The sequence below is a fragment of the Nomascus leucogenys genome, chromosome 15 (assembly GCF_006542625.1).
Source record: "Nomascus leucogenys isolate Asia chromosome 15, Asia_NLE_v1, whole genome shotgun sequence".
Classification (NCBI taxonomy): domain Eukaryota; kingdom Metazoa; phylum Chordata; class Mammalia; order Primates; family Hylobatidae; genus Nomascus; species Nomascus leucogenys.
The window spans coordinates 57,910,376-57,930,648 of NC_044395.1; the positions used below are offsets into that span (position 1 = coordinate 57,910,376).

Below are 20,273 nucleotides of genomic sequence, written 5' to 3' on the forward strand. Positions count from 1 at the left end.
TTTTTTAAAAAGACAGAGTCTCACTCTGTTGCCCATGCTAGAGTACAGTGGCACCATCTCGGATCACTGAAACTTCCGCCTCCCAGGTTCAAGCAATTCTTCTGCCTCAGCCTCCCGAGTAGGTGGGACTATAGGTGTGCACCACCACACCAGCTAATTTTTGTTGTTTTTTTTTTGGTTTTGGTTTTTTGTTTTTTTGAGACAGAGTTTCACTCTTGTTGCCCATCCTGGAGTGCAGTGGCACGATCTCGGCTGACTGCAACCTCTGCCTCCCGGGTTCAAGTGATTCTCCTGCCTCAGCCTCCCAAGTAACCAGGATCACAGGTGCCCGCCACCACACCCGGCTAATTTTGTAGTTTCAGTAGAGACAGAGTTTCTCCATGTTGGTCAGGCTGGTCTCAAACTCCTGACCTCAGGTGATCCACCTGCCTCGGCCTCCCAAAGTGCTGGGATTACAGGCATGAGCCACCACACCTGGCCTAATTTTTGTATTTTTAGTAGAGACAGGGTTTTGCCATGTTGGCCAGGCTGGTCTCTAACTCCTGACCTCAGGTGATCCACCTGCCTCGGCCTCCCAAAGTGCTGGGATTACAGGCATGAGCCACCGCACCCGGCCTAATTTTTGTATTTTTAGTAGAGACTGGGTTTCATCATGTTGGCCAGGCTGGTCTCTAACTCCTGACCTCAAGTGATCCACCAGCTTCAGCCTCCCAAAGTGCCGGGACTACAGGCACGAGCCACCACACCTGGCCCTTTGTCCACTTTGGAATGATAGCTATCAGATTTCTTTTTCATAATCAGAAAATCCTTAACCAAATCACTCATGAGGTATAGGCCCCTATGATAACGCTATGGTTATCCCTCCTGAAAGCATTCACTCACAACAGGACCTGTGGTTTGACAGGACAGATGCTGACAAGGAGAAAGAGAAAATGTACAGGGATCTATTTCAAGTTATTAGAGCACAAGTTTGATTTGCTGATGATCCTGGGAGACTTCAGCCCACATATGGTGGGGTGGGAATCTGGCTTTGAATTTCTCTCAGTGTGGGTGTCACTGACCACTTATCCAAAGAGAGAAGAGCACTGATGTATCCAAGAGCTTAGCAAGAACATCTCTTTGATGGTTTGTCATCCATCTGAAAGAAGCTTGGATGACTAGAACCGCCAACCCGTCACCTGCTGTAGTGATCCTTGTTTCTTGTGGCCTAACACGTACCAATGATGCAGCCGTTCAAGTTGCCCTGAGGCTCCTAGAGAGTAAGAATGGAAAGCTTCTTGCCATGTTCTCTGCAACTTTCGATAGGGGGCCCCTGAAGATTCTTAAGATTATCCCAAGAGAAACTTTTGGAAACCTCTGTTGGTAGAGGCAAGTCAAGGAAAGAAGTTTTTATGTTGGTGATCAGAGAAAGGCCAAACAGGCCCAAGACCGCGCAGACCAACCTCATGCCAAAAGCTCAGTCTGTAGCATAAATAGCTATAGTACCTTTATTATCTCTGGCTTTTCACATAGAGATAGGAACATAGTAGGAGTATGAGAAACATTTGTACAATGCCAAAGAAACAAGCATGGCCCAAGAGAAAAGATGACTACTGCCATCATCTTCATCTTGAAGTTCTGAAGAGAAAGATGCAGGAATTGATGAAGTCCTGAATCCACCTTTCATAATACAAAGTTTGCATCATCTTTTCTAAAAGTTGGTACTTTAAAATCATGAATTTTTAAACAATTGTACTCAAGAGCATATGTGCCAAGCTTTTCAAACAATAAAAGCAACCACAGGATGGACTTCGGCATAAGCCTTTTATAAATAAATGGCAGTAAAGTTCAAAGACTCATTTGTCACTCCCATTTTCAATAGCCAGAGACAAGGAAGCTCCATTCCATTCCCGGAAAACTCATGGACTTGGTATTAACTGGCTGTTACCAGCTTTTGGATTCACAGTGTGGCTTGGGACCTCTTTGTAGCAAAGGAATCCCTTTTGATTTGTGGAGTCAGGATTTGAAGTTTTTAATGTCTACTTCTGTCTCCTGAAAACTCACAGTGCTGATGGTAACCTGAGCCTGCCTCCATCATCTCCACTGATTTTCTTTCCTACCTGTGATCTGGAGAAATTAGTAAGAATTTTTAGAAGTATCAAAAACATATTTTCACTTAATAGTGCTCTTCATGGTTACATGGTTCTTGAAAATGAAATGGCATTAGAAGAGAGAGAGCTCTCTTAAGTCAGCCCCTGGCCCTGGGGAGATTATCCTATAGAGTGGATATAAGCTTCACTCACCACCAGAACCACGATACTACCATTCAGTTCGGAGACAATCAGGAAAGTTTTTTTCATCAGAGAACTCCCTCACAGTGGAAGCTATGACCACTTGGATCCCAGTGATGGCATCTCATCCAGCCTAGCCATCCCTGGGAAAAAAATCTAGGCTCACTACACCTCTTCTATAACTGGATTCAGAGTTATTACAAGAACTTGTAATTAAGACCCTCCAAAAAATTCTGCAGGTATGAAAGCTAACAAAACCATGAGAGCCAGGTGATTCTATGTATTCATGCTCTTTGATAGCATATCCTGGGAGATGAGATATAAGAAATTTTAGACCACTTTGCAAAATTTGATAAATTAGCTTGACTAAGACTAAAGTGACAGATGAGCCAAGAATCAAGAAAGATTTCCCTTTAGCCAGAGATATTTCCTAGGCCATTTTTCATGTGGGCTGTCCCCATTTTTCATTGTTTTGGCATTCCATAGCTTTGTTTACTCACCCCTACTTAATAAGTACTCTCTTTCATGTTCCTATCTTATATCCTGCATCTCATGGACTCCACAACATCTATAAGAATGAAGAAAAGCATGTAGCCTCAGTTAAAATTTCCTCTTCCCAATTTTCCACTTGGCTGTGCAGGCTCCAGAAGCATATTTCATCTTGAACCAGAGACCACATGGATACCTGAACTAAGAACACAGCCTCTCATCCACTAGTCTTTGAGGCTAATACATAGTGATGAACAACAATATCTGTTCTATCCAGAGTATCAAAAAAATATAATTTATGGTTTTTTTTATGAAGAGAGTAAGAATGTTTAAAGAACCCTAGGGATTCCTGATAAGGCCACACCGTTGCAGTCCAGTCCTGTCTGATGGACTTTTGATTCATGTGTGAAATTCAGCTGGGGCTGGAATGCAGCCTGGCTGAAGGCATCAGATCCTTCAGGAGACTGCCCAGCTACCCGGCCTTTGCAGAACACACTAGTAGGAGGTGTGGAGAGATAGGGAAAGAGAAGCTCCTCGAAGAGCTATAACTACAGCCTAGGGAGGGCAGGTGAAATGGTATTAGTGATTCATGCTGGGAATTAAGAGGGCTGCCCTGCTCTAAACACACAGCCAGACACCCATATATAGACACAGTGGGGTTTATTTCAGAGGAAACTTTGATACTCATCCTCAAATAAGCAAAACTTTAGAAGGCCAAAAAACTCAAGGCTTGGATACAACCCCTCCACTGGAAAACAAAGCACACATCTTTCTTTAGGGTTAATAAGCATTGAGAAGTGGTCAGATTTTCTTTGCTTTGTCTTGTTTTTCACAGTGACATCCATTGAACTGCACCTCATAGTCTGTGTAAGATGCACAAAGGAGGGATGTGTCTTACTTAGAACACTAAGCATTTTGCATTCAAGCATATGTGGGCACATGTGTACATGGAAAATTCAAGAATGGCAAACAGATAATCCAGCAGTATATTTGACCAAAGACTCAACCCCCTTCACTAGTGCATATCAGAGATGATTCAAATTTTGCATATTTCTAAATTCCAACTTCTCGGAAAGGCCTCTGCCCAGATGGGGTACCACTTGTTCTTGGTATGGCTGCTTCACCTGTAGGGAGGTTGGATGCTGCTCCGAGTAGTCAGAGGGACAGGCTCTAGTTTTCCGTAAAGCCAGACAAAGCTGGCAGAGCAGGAGTGTGGCCACTTTTGCAGCTTCCCATCCTTCTTTGTCTGTTTTCCTTATTCATATGTCTTCTTGTTTCTATGATCACATTTCCAAATGCCTGGATCACAGAATGAGTTGAAGTTCCTTTTGGCCATCCCTGGAGAATGCTTGCTCTCCCTTCTCCTCTCCCGTGTCATCCTGTCTTTGGTTTTATTTTCCCCACCATGGTATAGGCCTGTCCCAAATGTGGAGCACAATCCCTTTGTCTCTGTAGCATCTGGCATGGTTATGTGGCAGGCGATATTGCACTTACTGGATCCTACCTTAAATGTCCTGTCTTTTATCTCCCTAGCTCACTATCTGGATAGGGTAGTTAAAGGTATGGTCTTCCTTCCTCTATTTTCCTGTTGTCTTTGTGTGTGTGTTTGTGTATGAGCATAAAAGAAGAAATGTGTATATAAAAATGTATATACACCACATAAGCATGATGTCTGGATGCTACTGCATCCCCAGTTTTGTCACAGTATCCATTGCCCAAAGGGGATGGGTTTTTGGTCACAAGGTGTTTGATATGCCTGGAGTGTCATTCTCCCCACAAGGTGCTGAGATCTGTTTGTGACAATACCATTGTACTTTTGTTTTTCCCTCCCCCCTGCCCCACGTACATACACCTTTCACTCTTTCCACCCCATCTCATGTCACCCTGCCCATCTGTTATGGCCCCTGGTCCACCAGAATTAAGATGCTGGCAACCAGGGTGGGTGGCCTGAGAAAGGAAGAGACCCAAGAGCAAGTTAAGAAATTTTAAGGACTACTTTCTAGTACTACTGTGTTCATTCGTCCAACAAGCATCTATGGAGCACCCACTGTGTACTAGGCACCTGCTCCAGGGTCTGGAGACAAGGGGACAAACAGACCCCTGACCTCAGGGAGCAGATGGTCTGTTTGTTTATTTGTTTGTTTTCCTTTTCAGAGAAGGCCTGACTTTGGTAAGTTTTGTCTTTGAAGAGTGTTCCCTAGAGGCAAAGTAATTCCTTCCATTTTAAACATTTACATTAGTTAGGTGGTACCTGATTTTCCAAATAGGCCACATTGCTCTAAGAATAAGTCTCAGAATAATCAGATATGCGTACTCTGAAAAGACTGTAAGCTCCTTGAGGAGAAATACCATGTCATATTCATCTTTTTGTTCTCAGGCCCTAACACAGCACCTGGTACAAAATACGTGCTCTGCAGATAGGGACACATATTCTAGAGTCAGACTGCTTGGGTTTGAATCCCAGCTTCAACACTCAGGGAACTAAGTGACCTTGGGCAAGTGATTTAACTTCTCTTCTCTTGCTAACAGGACCCACCTCATAAGGCTAGTATGAGGATTAAGTGAAGTAATGAATACAAAGTGCTTAGTATGTAGGCAGGAATTATGCTCAGTAAGTATGAATTATACTGCTTTATCATCATATTCTTATTCTTATTCTCACCCTTAATTTGAAGAAGGACTTCATTAGCTAGATTAATTTTTGAAACTGTAAAGGAAAAGGCTAAATTGGCTTTTAATAAGAGATAGCAACAGCTGTTTTAAAACTTATGGAAAGGGTTTTGGGGAAACATAACTGACTAAATGCTTTTCAGCTAGGACAGCTTTGCCAAATACAGCAAAGGTGTTGCATAGGATCCAACAGATGGAGGAGAAGCGAGGGTCTTCATATTTCATGTGCTGGTCCTCAACTGACAATAAAATCATTCCAGCAAGAAAGAGTAGTACTTCCTAGCCTCTTTAAAACAGGCATTTCACACATTATCATTAGCAGAGGACTCTTCAGGGTGGGCTAAATTTTATCATGTTACCACCTATTTGATGGAAAATTTTCCTACTATGTGAAGTTTTTTCGCATCCATGAGTCTTAGGTGAGTCGTGTGATTTTTTTAAGGGAATAGATATAATGATACCCATTTGATTGAAAAAGGAAACTGAAGTTGAGGAAGTTGAGTGAGTCATCCTGGCTCACACTTCTAACAAGTAGCAGAACAGGACTCTGCATTTCCTGGCTTTATCCATGTTTCAACGTTCTATCTTCTGTCACCATAAGTCACCAAGAATGTTCATAATTTCCAATATATTTTCCTCCACACCACATCTTCCAAACTGGCACCCTTACTGGCAAGTGGCCTATATTCTTTCTCAAATCACCTGCTCTGATCTTCAGTTCAGAAAATATCATCACCAGAACTTTAGTTGGATTAGGTCAATCAATCATAACTTGTTTTAAAAGGCAAATGTTTCTTGGCAAAATCGAGGTCTGACCCAAGCCCTCATCTGGCTGATATTTTGGTATAATGGATACCAATTCTAAAAAAAGAATTCAGAGATCTGTCTCATGGAAGCTCAGGTCTTGTCAGAGTAGCGTACTTTACTGTTCAAAGATGGGCCAGATTTTGTTCATTGCTTCCCAGTTGCTTTGGTAGAGACTAAAGAAACAATGTTTATACAACAAATATACTGAACTCCTAAGTGCTAGGAAATATGGATACCACATAATAGATATGGTCCCTGCTCTCAAGGTGCCTGCAGTCTAGCAGAGAAGACACCAAAACAAATAATTCCAACAAAGTGTGATGAAGGTTATGACGGGGAAGTCCAAAGGCTACCACTTAGCAAGTAGCCACCCCACCAACTTAGATTGTTGGGGCCTTATAGATTGTGGAATTTAACATAAGGGTATAAGAAAGCATCTGAAGGTTTTTAAAAGCAAGATGATAACTAGATCACATTTGTGATTTGGAAGATCAGCCTGGCCGTATTGTGAAAGGAGAATTGAGGGGGGACCACTGAGAAAAAGAAGACCGATTAGCATACTATTGCTGTCATCTAGGTAAGAGATGATGATGGCTTTGTCTAGGGAAGTGAATATGGAGAGAGAATAAAGTACAAGAGGACCAGTAAGAGAAACACAAAGAAATGGGCCATTTGATATATGATAAGTGTATTGCATAGAATCCATGCCACTTAGCTAAAAAAGAAATACCTTCAATGATTCGAAAGTCTTCTTATTATACCTCGTGCTAGCTGCAAGGGGGACTTCTTCATAGGCCTAAGCAGGAGATTGAAGATAAAGTGGTACCTTGTCATTTAAAGGGCATTATTTCTTTGAAAAGCTTTGTTAGCCCTTCTCTAAACTTTAAAATTACATTATTTTGACTCTAGCAAATGCCTGGTGTGAGTCTTTCCAGAAGGGATTATTAATGTCACGTGGGCTCTCTGAATTACTGATGAGTTTCAAGGTTTGCAGAATTAGCCTCAGTGGGTAAGGATGGGCATATTGCTTTAAGAAAGTCAGCAAGTCATCCTGGAGGAGCCTTCCTCATGCTGGCTAATGGGGGTGTGATTATCCCGGAAGCAAATGGCTGGATGAAAGCAAACCTTGTTCCACCCACAGGTACTCAAAGTCCCTCTGAAACTTATAGGATACTGCAGATCTTCAGGGTATCACTTGGTCCATTTGAAGACATTGACTCTGGATTTCCACATTTGTGATTCTCTGTGATTCCACATCTAGAGCTAACCCTCCCTGAGAACACCTGCTCCACTTCTTCCAAACTGGCACCTCAATGATTCATTGACCTAATCCCGCTAAAGGTCTGGTGATGATATTTTCAGGCAGCCTCAGAGCAGCATGGACGATGTGCCCAGGATGCCATGTGCCTACAAGAGTTCACTAGAGCAGGGCTTCCCAGAGGGGGTTCCATGGAATGGAATATAACACAGGTTACTGGGTGGGGGAAAGAGTTCTGAGGTCAAATTAGTAAATGCTCTAGTAATCGAATAAGCAGCTTTCTTTATTCTAAGACTTCTTGGAGCCTTTAATATATTGATATTCAGTGTGACTTTCTACAATAAGAATATAGGATGCAACGTTTTCCAAACTTATTTGACTGCAGAAGGTTGTTCTTGAGGACCTCATAGAACTACTATTTCACAAGATTCACTTTAAGAAGTATGGTTTGTGATTATAAGACCTATTTTAAACTCTTCCTGGAACAAAGTATGGTATAAATAAAGAATATAAAATTTTTTAGGGCAGATGATATATCTCATCTCTGTGAATTAACACAAAGTCCAGCATCCACCAGGTACTGAGTAAAGTTTATTGAATTTAAGAACAGAATCAACTAACTTGAAGTTGTTTTGAACTTCTCTATTGAGTCAGTTATGCTGGAAGGACCTAATGGATCATCTCATCCAAATCCTTATTTTATAAATGGGGAAATTGAGGCCCAAAGAGAGAAAGTAACTTTCCCAACTTCCCCCATATTAGGCCAGAATGCAGGCCTCTTGTCCCTCTCATTGATTTATTTTAACAAATATATATTGAGTGTCTGCTACGTGCAGGCACTGGTACATTCTAATGTAAGAAGTAAGACAATGAAACTAGTTGCAGAATTGATCATTTCAGTATCCTCGGGACAGTTGCTATTGAGAGAAGTATGCTAGGAAAGCATGAATGGTGGCCTGCACTGGGACTCGCAGTCCTGAACCCATCATGCCACCTCCCACTGCACTGCATGTTCACCGAGCCATGAGACAAGCCCGGTGCTTGTCTTGACTGTTTTTGGCAAGGATTTATTTATAAGGACCATAGCTTTTGACCTAAACATTACACAACTTGGACAGGCAAAGGGTTATTTTCTTGTTATGAATTTCTTGGTGAAGTTATACAAACTTAAAACAAGTAAATCTAATAATAATAATAACAGCTCTCATTTATTGAGTGCCTATGTATGTTACCCACTGTGATAAATAATTGATTATATATTATCTCATTTAATACTCTCACATACTCTTTGAATCAGGTATTATCTCCATTTTACAGATGAGAAAACTGAAGCTTAAATAATTTGCCAGTTATAACACAGGTAGTAAGTAAAATGATGGTGCTAGGATTTGAACTGAGGTTTGTCTACCTTCAAAGTCCTCACTCTATTATAACACATGGCTTTTATTAAAAATTTAGGATTAAATGGTGTAAAATTGGATCTGCCCTAGAAAATCAAGATCTGAACATTTTTAACAAAAAGTTACTTATTTTAGAAATCTATATAAAGTGCCTAGAACAGTGGCCAGTCCTAGTAGACCCTCAGTATGTGGCAGCTGTCATTGTCTCACTGTCCTGAAGCATCTAAACCAGAGGCTGGCAAATTACAGCCCACAGACCAAATCGGGCCCATCACCTATTTTTGTAAATCAAGTTAGTTGGAGCACAGCCATGCTTATTCATTTAAAAGTGTGTATGGCTGCTTTCAAGCTATGATGGCAGAGTTGAGTAATTGCAAGAAACCATATGGCTCACAAGCCTAAACTATTTATTCTCTGGGTCTTTACAGAACAAGTTTGCTGACTCTGATCTAGATAACTGCCTCAGTTTCCTATTTTGCCTTTCTGTGAGCCCCACCTGAGGTTGTGGGTACAACATATGATATTATATGCCCTCTGCCCAAAATAGAGAGAAGGTAAAGGTGAGTAGAAGATTCAGATATTATCTTTGAGCTGTATGCCAGGCTTTGTGCATCATGCATACCTTATTTAACCCCTCAAAAAACCCTATTTTATAAGTAAAAAGACTGAGGCTCAAAGAAATTCAATAACATGCCTGAGTCATACAGCCACTGAGTGGTACAGCCAAACTTTGATATGCCGCTCAAGCTTGTGCTCTTACACAAGAGATACTCTTTGCATCTTACAAGAGGCTTTATCTTACAGCAAAAGTAAGCAGTCAGCTACCATTCTTAAAGATCAGACCCTACTTCCTCCATGACTAATTCCAAATACAAACGAGCCTTAATTGAAAACAAGTCCCAGCTGGACAGACAAAAATTGACATCAGACTAATTGAGGAAAAAAGAAAGCTGTGATTGCTTAGATGACTGAAGGTGGCTGATGTTGGCAACCGAGTCAGATTGCCTGGATAGCCGCCTGTGTGTCACAGCTCTGCTCCTGGGGCTTGCTTTTAAAACTTCTTTCTCAATCACTTTTTGGGATGGCCATGCCGGTAGCCTCTCATCTTTCCCAGCAGGCTCCTGCTATACAGAAACCCATAGTCTACATACACTTCTAACTTCTGGAGGAATCCCTCCTAGGCTGGAGTACACAATTGTTACATGTTTCTTCCTTTGAATGGAAAACACAGTGGCCAAATTGATTTGGTTGTTGTGTTGAACATCTCAAGTGGAAATAAACATGTTATCTTCTTTTACTTTGGAATAACAGTCAACTATCAAAAGTCCTGGAAACACTCAAGTTTTAGATTCTGATTGATCAGCCATTTAGTGAGTGGCTATCTTGGCCCAGGTCTTGTACTGGACAGCCACTTTCACATTTGTTGTCCCATTTAAGAATAATGAGTCAATTTCCCATTACTTCATGGCAGAAGATTCAGTTTGTAGCCATATTTGGAGCACTTTGCTGCTCATAATAATAAAACAAATGAAGCTTTATAGCTGACACAGTGCTTTCACATCCATACCTCTCCCAAGACTGAGCAGAGGCAGAGAGGAGATGGAAGGCTTGCCAGTGACAGGTGGTTTTTGATAGCCCCTTGGAGAAGGGGGTTGGCAGGATTGTTAATATAAGGACTTGAGTGAAAACCAAGTGGCACAATAGAAGCTGAAGTGAACCATGTAACTTAACATATTCTCAAACATAGATTTCTGAGCCACAAACTCGGAGAGGTTTAAAGACGTGGCAATCAAAAAACCTGCAAATCTACTTTAATAGTATTTTTTAAAAAGTTCCCCACTTTATAATACGGTCCAAGCAGAACCAACACAGCATCTAAATATTGCCTGACCCTTCTTGATCAAATCGTCTACAGCCCTCTCAGATGGCCATGCCAGTGTTAAGTTCCCACCATATTTTGCCCACATCTCCTTTAAGGCATTTAGCAGTTAAATTTTTTGCCTATATAAATTTGTCTCCTTTGATAGGCCTCATGCACCTCATGAATAAGAATAGGTCTTATTCATTTCTGTACCTCCAGTGCTAGCCCGAAGAAGATGCTTAATAAATGACAGACAGGCAGGCAGGTGTGCATATGAGCGTAATGAGAGCAGAGCAGCCTGGCTGTACCTGCATTGCACTCACAGACAGCCCTAGTTAGTGTTTCACAATGGCGATCATGGCTCCTCTGGGTGCAGGGCCCTTTTCTAAGTGTAGCTGTAGACAAGATGTTAAGAAAAAGCCCCAAGTCCTCTTCCTCAAAGCAAAGACAGTTGTTTAGGAGAAAATAGGACAAAATAAATGAAAAGCCTAGGGTCCAATAAAATTGACCTACTACAAGAGTTGGAAAAAGTAACACCCTTTAGAATGATACCCAGAAGTGATGAAGGAAGCAAGGAATAAACAGAAAGATGTTTCCTTTGTGCTAAACAGCTGCCAGAGATAAGAGGAACACATGAGAATAAACAAGAAGCAAGGATCAGGTAAAAAACTCTATTGGTTAGATTCTGATAGGCTGACATCCACTGACTCCAGCTCCAGAATCCCGGTCACTTTTGAGAGAGGGGCTTTTAGATGCAGAAGGTGTGGGTTTCAGCCCTGTCCCTGCCACTTCTGACTGTGCGACCTTGGCAAGTCCTTTCACCTCTCTGAGCCTCAGCTGCCTTCTCTGTAAAGTGGCAATTCCTAGTGATACCTGCCTCCCTGGGCTGCTGTGGGCATTCGTGTGCTGATGGATATGAAGGCATTTTGCAAGTTGGCAGGTAGCGTGTGAGTGTGTGTGATGGCAGTTGACTCTGGGTGATCAGACCTCGACCCTGTACTTTGTCTTTCAGAGGGTTGCCCTGGGTTGTGCAATGGCAATGGCAGATGTACCTTAGACCTGAATGGTTGGCACTGCGTCTGCCAGCTGGGCTGGAGAGGAGCTGGCTGTGACACTTCCATGGAGACTGCCTGCGGTGACAGCAAAGACAACGACGGAGGTAGGGCTCTGGCACCCATGGGCTCCAGGTGGCTCCAGAGGGCAGGAGGCCCAGAGTGGAGAATGGATATTACTGAGCTAACAGGCCACCAACACACCAGTCATCCAGTCAGGGGGACCTGCAGTGCAAGCAAAAAACTGCACATGTGGCTTAGGGATGAGTGCAAATCACAGGTGTTCCATTTGAACCAATTAAAATTAACTAATGTAAATGAAAGTAATTGATACCCAGCAGCCACTATAGAAGAGAAGGCATAGGGAAGAAAGAGGTTTCTAACAATTCAACAGTAGGATGAGATGTCTGGCAAAGTTATGGGTCCCCCTCACTGGAGATGGATAAGAAGAGACCATCTCATTCTTTATCACAGAAGCTGCAGAGGGACGCTTCTCCCAGGGAGGGAGGTTGAGTTACCTTTGGTCAAGGTCTCTTCTCTGATTCTGGAGGTTACCCTCACTGCACACCAGCAGACACCTTTTGTAATAGAAATGGCCTTTGCTTTGTGTTTTTATAAAGTGCTAGACAGTCAAAGCCCAAGGAAGGAGGTGCTCATCTTTTAGAACATTCATTAGCTGAAAGTGAAGATCTGGGTTCTAATTCTAGTTCTGGCTTTGACTCCCTGTGCATCCTTACACATGCTGTTTGGTGGCACTGGGCCTCACTCTCCCTATTTATAAAATGAGGCAGCTGGCCCGTGAGTACCATTTCAGTCCTTATCTTAGTCGTAGAGTTAGCCTTCATTTTTCTGTTGCATTAACTTGGGTAAATACAACCATAATGTGTTCTACTTTCCCACTTGGAAGATACATCAATCCTTCCTGATTCTCCCACTCACAGGTAGTTATTAGGAGAATAAAAAGATAAAGATTCGAAAAAAAATCAAAACAGTTAACCCTTTCTTCCTAATGATGGCCTAACAGTTGGCTTAGTCCAAACAAGTCTGTGTGGCTCCCTAATATTTATACCAAAGGACTTTCTAATATGTTGCACAGGGTAGGAAATCAATAGGTCAGAAACTCAGCATCCTAACCTTTGGGAATTTTGTATTTAGAGGGATTCTCAAACCCCAAAGCACCATACGAATTAAAAGGCCAAGTGTGTGATATTGTGATTTCTGTGGTTTATTTGCCTTGAGTGGGTTTCAGCAGCCTAGAAAGGGCTGTTTCGGAGCACTGTTCTTTGAGCCAGCCAGGTTTCAGCCCCTCCACCTGCTGCCTAAATCCAGGAGGTGATTGGGCCTGATGCACCCAGGCCTGGGCCCAGTGGAGCAACTGTCAACGAGGAGCTTATGGGGTTGGCCACAGTAGCTAGGCAGAAACAGAAGGTCTGTGTTCTCCTGAGATCTTGGAGGGTTGAAATATCCCTTAATTGATCTGAAACTTGTGGAGTTCATTAATTTTTGTGCTCCATAAATATCCAGAGTTCTTATTTTAGAGTTGGGCGCTATACCAGGCACAGAGATAAGGAAGTCCTCTCCCTGTACGCCAGGACCTCAAATGAGGGAGAAAGCCCCAAAGTTAAGTGCTAATGAACTGTGATAAGTGCTGTTGTAGAGTTATATATTGGTTGTTGTGGGAGTAGGAAAGCATTCATCAAGAAGGTGACACTTGGATCAGTAGTGGTTTCCTGGAAAGGAAAGGGCTCTCTATTCAGAGACATCATTATGGACCAAGCCAGGACAAAGCAGGGAAGGGCACCAAGCACCCGTGTCTTCGGACAAGGTAAAGTGTATTTATGTTTGCTCTTCATAGGAAAGAGATGTCAGCCTACATTATCTGCATGATTTCCTCAGCATTCCCCTTCAGTTTGCCTGTGTAGGCACAATTCCAATGACTAATAATAACACTCACGTAATAGAAGAAAAGAAGGGAGGAGCCACCATTCCCTTCTCACAAGTCAAAAGTCTTGGACAAAGCCTTCAAACAGCTGTTGAACACCTGGACAGCAAAATAACTGCATGTCTTTAGGAAATGTGGGGAAAGGGCGCACCTCTCTCCCTACCAGTATACATACAAGTGTAGGTTATAGAACAAGGCTCATTGATTCTCTCCCATGAAATGCAATTCAAGTGTATCCTTTGTTTGCCATACTTCAGTGCCAGCCCTCCTAGCACTAGAATGCACCAGTGGTAACATGGGGCATGGGCATACCATAGCCCAAAACCCACAGCTCGGGGGGAGAGACTGGTTCTTGTCATAGGAAATGGGGCTGATCCAGACCCCAGGAGAATAGAGCCTCCTCCAGCTGTTCTGAGAGATGAGCCAGTAGGAAGTGGAAAAGATCAACCAGAAAATCCCCAATTGTGGGAGAATATGCCACTTGCATTTTTGGAGCATGTTATGGGCTGAAATGAGCTTGCACATAGTTTATTCACTCACTCGACCAGTGTTAACCAAGTGTCTACATTGTTATCAGGCCTTGTCCAGGGTACTGGGGCTTCAGCAATAAATAAGACACAGTCCCTACCCTTGTGAAGGTCACAATCTAGAGACAGAGAGAAACAGCAAGTAATTGCAATGCAGTGGGACAACTGCCAGGATAAAGGAGCATCCACTCATTCAACTGATATCAGATGCCTGGGTGCCCTACTGGGAACTGTGATGTGGTTTCTGTCCCATGGGACTTTCAGAGCAGCCAGGAAGACATCCCGTGGGTCATCATGGTTGGAAATAGAACCAGCTGGGAAGGCCAAATTGTTGAGGGTCCTTGACCTTGGGTTCTCAACTATTAAATGAGGAAACGTCTCACCTCAGGGCTCTCTCAGTTCAGTAGGCTGTCCACCCATTGCGGGAGCCAACGGGAGGGTGCTGAGGACCCCTGCTTTGCAGGATGGCATAGATGAAACAATCATAGAGAGTGGACTGTCCCCAAGTGCAAGGGTAGTAAGGGTTATCCTCATTGGCCTCTATTACTCTGTGCCTTGGCCAAACGGGGGCAGTTTTAGTGGAGGGAGAGAGGAAGAAAGGAGCACCCGAGTAAACTGTATTTGCACTGGGCTACTTTCAGTTCAGCCAAGCACACCTTTGTAGGGCTCCCGCTATCTACAAGGCACCATGCTCCTTTCCAAGGAGACATAAAGACCAGTGAACATGGCGCAGTCTTTCTCCCTCAAGAAGCTCACAGCCATTTGTAAGAAATTGTCATCCAAATGACTCGATCTAATGGAAGCAGAATTAAATAAGTGCCTTTATTTCAGCCATGACAGGGTATACAGCATAATCCAAGATAAATCATTCAGGCTGGAGGGAAATTGTGTTAGAGTCTCACTGAGTGGTTGTTCTTAGATGATATGACTCAAGTCTTGGAGAAGGAATTAACAGAGTTTAATGTTGAGTAACAGGATTGAAAGGGACATCAGAGAACATTGACTTTAACTCCCTCTCCTGCATGTTTACAGACAGGACAACTGGAGCCCAGAGAGGAGAGGTGATATCACACACATCATAATCACAAAGAAAGTCATTACATGGCCTGGACTAGACTCTTCAGCCATTCCACATGGCCTTGTGAACCTAGAGCACTTCTGCCTTCTCCTAGTGATTTATCCTCCACCTAGAAGTGTAGTGTGAGTACTTACTCGGATTTAAATAGGCTGCAGCAGTACCACAAAGCTTACGAGAGCATAATAACTTGTATGTCACTTTACAGTTTGCAAAGCAATTGTGCATCCACCCAACAACACTGTGAGGAATGTGGCCTTCTTATCCACTTACTATTCCCACATGATAAGGAAAAGGAAGCTTAGAGAGTATTTTGCAGAAGTCACACAGCTGGCCGGTCACAGAAACTGCCAGAGTATGTGAGATCTGGCGACATTAGAGCTTCTCACTGTGTCCAGATCTCAGACATCTGGCCCATTATAGATCCCTGTATCCCTTCAAGTTATCTAAGATCTCCGGGTTACTCTTCTTTCCCAATTTGCTGGGTTTAAAACAACACATTTTAAATTAAACTTGAATTTCAAGTTTCATTAAGAATGCTACAGCAGTGTTTTTAAACTATGAGACAAAAAGAAAAAAGCTACACTTTGGGAGGCTGAGGCAGGTGGATCACTTGAAGCCAGGAGATTGAGACCAGTCTGGCCAACATGGTGAAACCCCATCTGTACTAAAAATGCAAAAAATTAGCTGGGCTTGGTGGTGTGCACCTGTAATCCCAGCTACCTAGGAGGCTGAGGCATGAGAATCACTTGAATTTGGGAGGCAGAGGTTTCAGTGAGCTGAGATTGTGCCAGTGCACTCCAGCCAGGGCAACAGAGGAGGACTCTGTCAAAAAAAAAAAAAAAAAAAAATGGAGGAGCCAAACAGTACAACTGAGCCAGGGAGTAGCTTTATTGGTTTGTTTTTGTTTTCATGTATGGTTGTTGGCTAGATTTAAAAATGGAAACAAGATCCCTCATGTGACTCGATGACCGCCAGTCTCCTAATGCTCTCACCTTGGGCACTGGCTCCTGAGAGGGACCAGAAGGTAGACAAGCAGAGGGGCCCTAACTCACCCACTCAAAGTGAAGCCTCTATGTGGCCCACTTGACAAAGAAGGTGTACCGCATTCATACTGTGTGCTTTCAGAAGCCCCTTATTAAGTACAGACACATGCATTTTCTCATTTTATCCTCTTACGGGGATGTTTATTCATGCCCATTTCAAAGATGGTGACACCATGTCCCAAAGATGCTAAGTCACTGTAAAATTAGGATAATAATGCCCATCTTGCAGGGCTGCTATGAGGAACACAGGTTATATATTGAAAAGGCCTGAGAGGCAACATAGCGCAGTGATTAAAAGTACAAGATCTGTACCCAGATTGTCTGGATTCAGCTCCTGGCTCCCTGATTTGCTCACTGTGTGACCTTGAGTGACGTACTCAACTTCTCTAAGACTTAGTTTATCAACTACAGATATCAGTTGTTTCTCCTGCTCCTTTCCACCTATAATCACAGAAACATGATATTTATTATAAAATATGTATTTGTAAATAATTATTTTTAAAAATTGGAATTATGTCCTCTATAAAATTTTACATTCTATTTTTTCATTTAAGATTATGGTATATTTCTCTATATAATATATTTTCATCTTTTTCATTTTCTTTGTTAAAGTCTGTATTCCAAACTGTTACACGCTCTTTGCTAGAAAAGAATCCAAACGTACATAAAGGAAAATAACAGCCATTTTTGAGCACATTCCTGAGTGCCAGGCACTGTGCTAGACACTCTGCGTACATCATCTCCAGCCTTTACAACAAAGTTGCAAGGCACACATTTACATACAGGGAAACTAAGGCTCAGAGAACTGCAATGATTTGCCCAAAGTCACACAGTGGCTCAGCGGGAGAGCTAGGATTAGATTGGAACCTATGTTTTTTAAAAAGCCTCCAGGATAAAAACTCCACTGGATTTTAAGCAACCAGTCCTCTTCTGATAAAGGATCGTTAAACAGCTTCAAGGTATGATAATCTCTTTTGGTGCTTTTTTTCCCATGAAAAAACAATCATGGGTTGCAATAGATAATTGAGAGATGCAACCTAGGAGGAGAAATTTCAGGAAAACTGAGAACAAAGGTCTCTGTCTTCCCTTTTCCTCCTCATCTCTTATTGCTGGAAGGGAGAGTTCACATAAAGCCAAAGAATTTGGTCACCCTTCAAACTATCTCTAAACCACATTTCTCGTGATAAGAGACAAGAGAGAAATTGACCTTTAAAAATCTTGTGTTCCAAAGGGAAGATAAAGACTTTGCAAGCCTTTTGAAAGAAGGCACAGAATTTATTATAGCAAATGACAAAATCTTCTCCCCACTGTGTACAGAAGGGGAGACACATTCCACCTTCCACCCCCAGGGCCTCCTCAGATGCTATCGTAAAACAGTTCTGTGGCCAGACTGCAGACAAGAGTGAGATAAGGTTGGCTAATGGGTCGTCAAGCCAAGGAAGAGTTAGGCCTGCAAAAAGACTGATGGGCTTGCTATACACTGTCCATGGGGCTGTGAGGTTAAGGAACCATGCAAACATCTACAGTACAAAAAGTTTGCTAGGCCACAGATTGCCCCACCTTGCCCCCGCCCACACCCCCGTTCTCCTTTTTATCTTTGCCCATCCTTCCAGATTCAGTTTAAGCATTCTGTCTTCCAGCAAATAATCCAGCCCCTAGCCTGAGTTGGGGTCCCACCTTTGGCTTCCACAGCCCCTTCTGCTTCCTTCTTCTCCAGCACTCAATTGTCTCTGTCTGCCCCACTACACCAAATCCTTTAGAGGCATGACTCTTTTATTCCTGAACATCCAGTGCCTAACACAGGGCCTGCCAGCCACATAATGGGAACTAAGTGAACGTTAACAGGCGTGTTCCCTATGTCTCTTTTCTAAGGACAGGGATGAGCTCCTCCTGTAGGGAATGGCTTCCACCACACCCCATGGCCCTTGATGGGCCCTGTCAAGCTGATGGAGCTGTCTAATTTGAGATTCTCACATAAAAAATGCATGCATTTATTCATTCATTCAACCAATGTGATGCTTACTGTGTGCAAAGCACTGTGCTATGCATTTGAGATACAGAAATAAACAAGTCAATTTCTGCCCCATGTGGAGAGGCGACAGGGCTTGGAAGCCAGAAAATCCGGAGCATTGCTATAAAGAGTTGTCCACTGTGGAGTTGTGCCTAACAGCTCGATGTACAGAAAGATAACGGGCTGAATTCCCAGTTCTGCTCTTTAACTAGCGGTACAATGTCAGGGAAATTACATAACCCGAGCCCCAGTGTCCTTATTTGTAAAGGTGAGAAGGTTGGGCTTGCCCCCATCTTTAATAGCACGCTCCTGCATACCTTTTACTTCCTGTGAAAGTCACAGCAAGTTGGCCACCAGGGGAAATGGGTCTCTGGTGTGTAAAGGCCAGGAGGTGGCCATCAGGCAGGCCCACAGCCTTGAGACTGCCCCATGTACCCTTGGCCTCCCTGATGAGGACGCAGACACAAGAAAGGGAAATGAGGGGCCCAGGGGCCCACCAATCACTGGCCGCCATTAAGGTCACACAACAAACAGGAAGCCACTTCTAGTCAGGACTGCAATTGTTCACTCAAAGAAGGGCCACGTGGCCAGCAGAGGGACTTGGCCTATGTCTGAGCCCAGCCGCTGTCTCCAGAGGGAGCTCCAGAGAACAGCTACCAGCATGGGAAAGACACTCAAATGTCTTTTGTTGACTTACTCGTTCACTCTTTTAGACTCTGGAGCCCTTCAGCAATCCTGAGAGGTTGGCAGAACCTAGTATCCTGGTTTCACAGGAGTAAATTGCATCTCGCGCATAGGAAGGATGTGCCCAAGGTCTCATGGCTAGAGAGGGGCAGATACAGGGGAGAGGCTAGGTCTTCAGGCATCTAGCTTGGATTTCTTTCTCCCACACACCCCTTTCCCTAGTTCTCCAGGTCATTTGACACCTACCTGCAAGGCAGGCATCAAAGAGGGATCTCAGTGAGAGTATGGCAGGGCCTTCATCCTCCAGCCAGAGCACATAGACGAAAATGTTAGCAGAAGCCAGCCCTCCATGCACCAGCAGCATGTGAGCACCACAGAGCTTCAAGTTCAAGGGTCAGGAGTATGTGAACCACTTTGGATTGTTTCACTGAGTGCCCCCAGATGCTGGCCCCCTTCTTTTTTTCCCCTTTTCTTTGCCCTCCACTCCCCATCAGGGGCCACTCTTGAGTGCGGCATTGCTGCATCCCTAGCCTCCAGGGCCTGCCTGGCCTTTTTGACCTTTTCTTCTGCCTCTTTTCACTGTCACCATGTAAAAGGCGGCGTGTGTTTAGAACTTTGAGGAAAAAGGAAATTTCCAGGAAAAAAAGTTATTTCCCAAAAGCTGGGGTTTAGGAGGGTTTTACAGAAAATTTGAAGGACATAGAAGCAAACCCTCTGCTTTCCTGACTTTTTTTTCTGCTGTGATAATGAGGGTCTCTGAATGGGAATAGCAAATATACAAAACACAGAGAATTTATAAGTCAACCAACTTATGTATAATATATAATTAAGTGAGATATGAGGTATTTGGAAACTATAAATGTTTCCAAGCCACCCAAAAACCAGAGAATCCCCCAAACTGTATATTAATATGTTTCTAGTCTATCCCAAAAATTACATTTCTGTCCCTACAGCATGCTTTTTTTTTCCTTTTAATGAGAATCTTCTAAAATTTGTCATCTATGCCTAAGAAAATTAAATTGGGAGCCATTCCCCCTCACTGTAGAACAGCCATATGCACTGTTTCAGGCCGCCATATGCTACATTTGAAAATATAAAGAGGGTTTTACTCAGAAGCTGGTCTTGTAAACTGCAGCCTTTGAAAAGAATGCTGTAAGCCCTACTCATTTGTGTGTCTCATT

The 20,273-nt window shown here is 43.1% G+C and overlaps 1 protein-coding gene across 1 annotated transcript in view; it reads left to right on the forward strand.

The window, feature by feature from the left end:
• The window catches only part of TENM4 (teneurin transmembrane protein 4), a 416,745-nt gene that overhangs the window by 295,392 nt on the left and 101,080 nt on the right, over nt 1–20,273 (forward strand). Inside the window, exons 14-15 of the mRNA XM_030828936.1 lie at nt 4,293–4,319; nt 11,768–11,914. Of these exons, the coding sequence (XP_030684796.1) occupies nt 4,293–4,319; nt 11,768–11,914 (174 nt within the window). The remainder of the gene's footprint in view (nt 1–4,292; nt 4,320–11,767; nt 11,915–20,273) is intronic.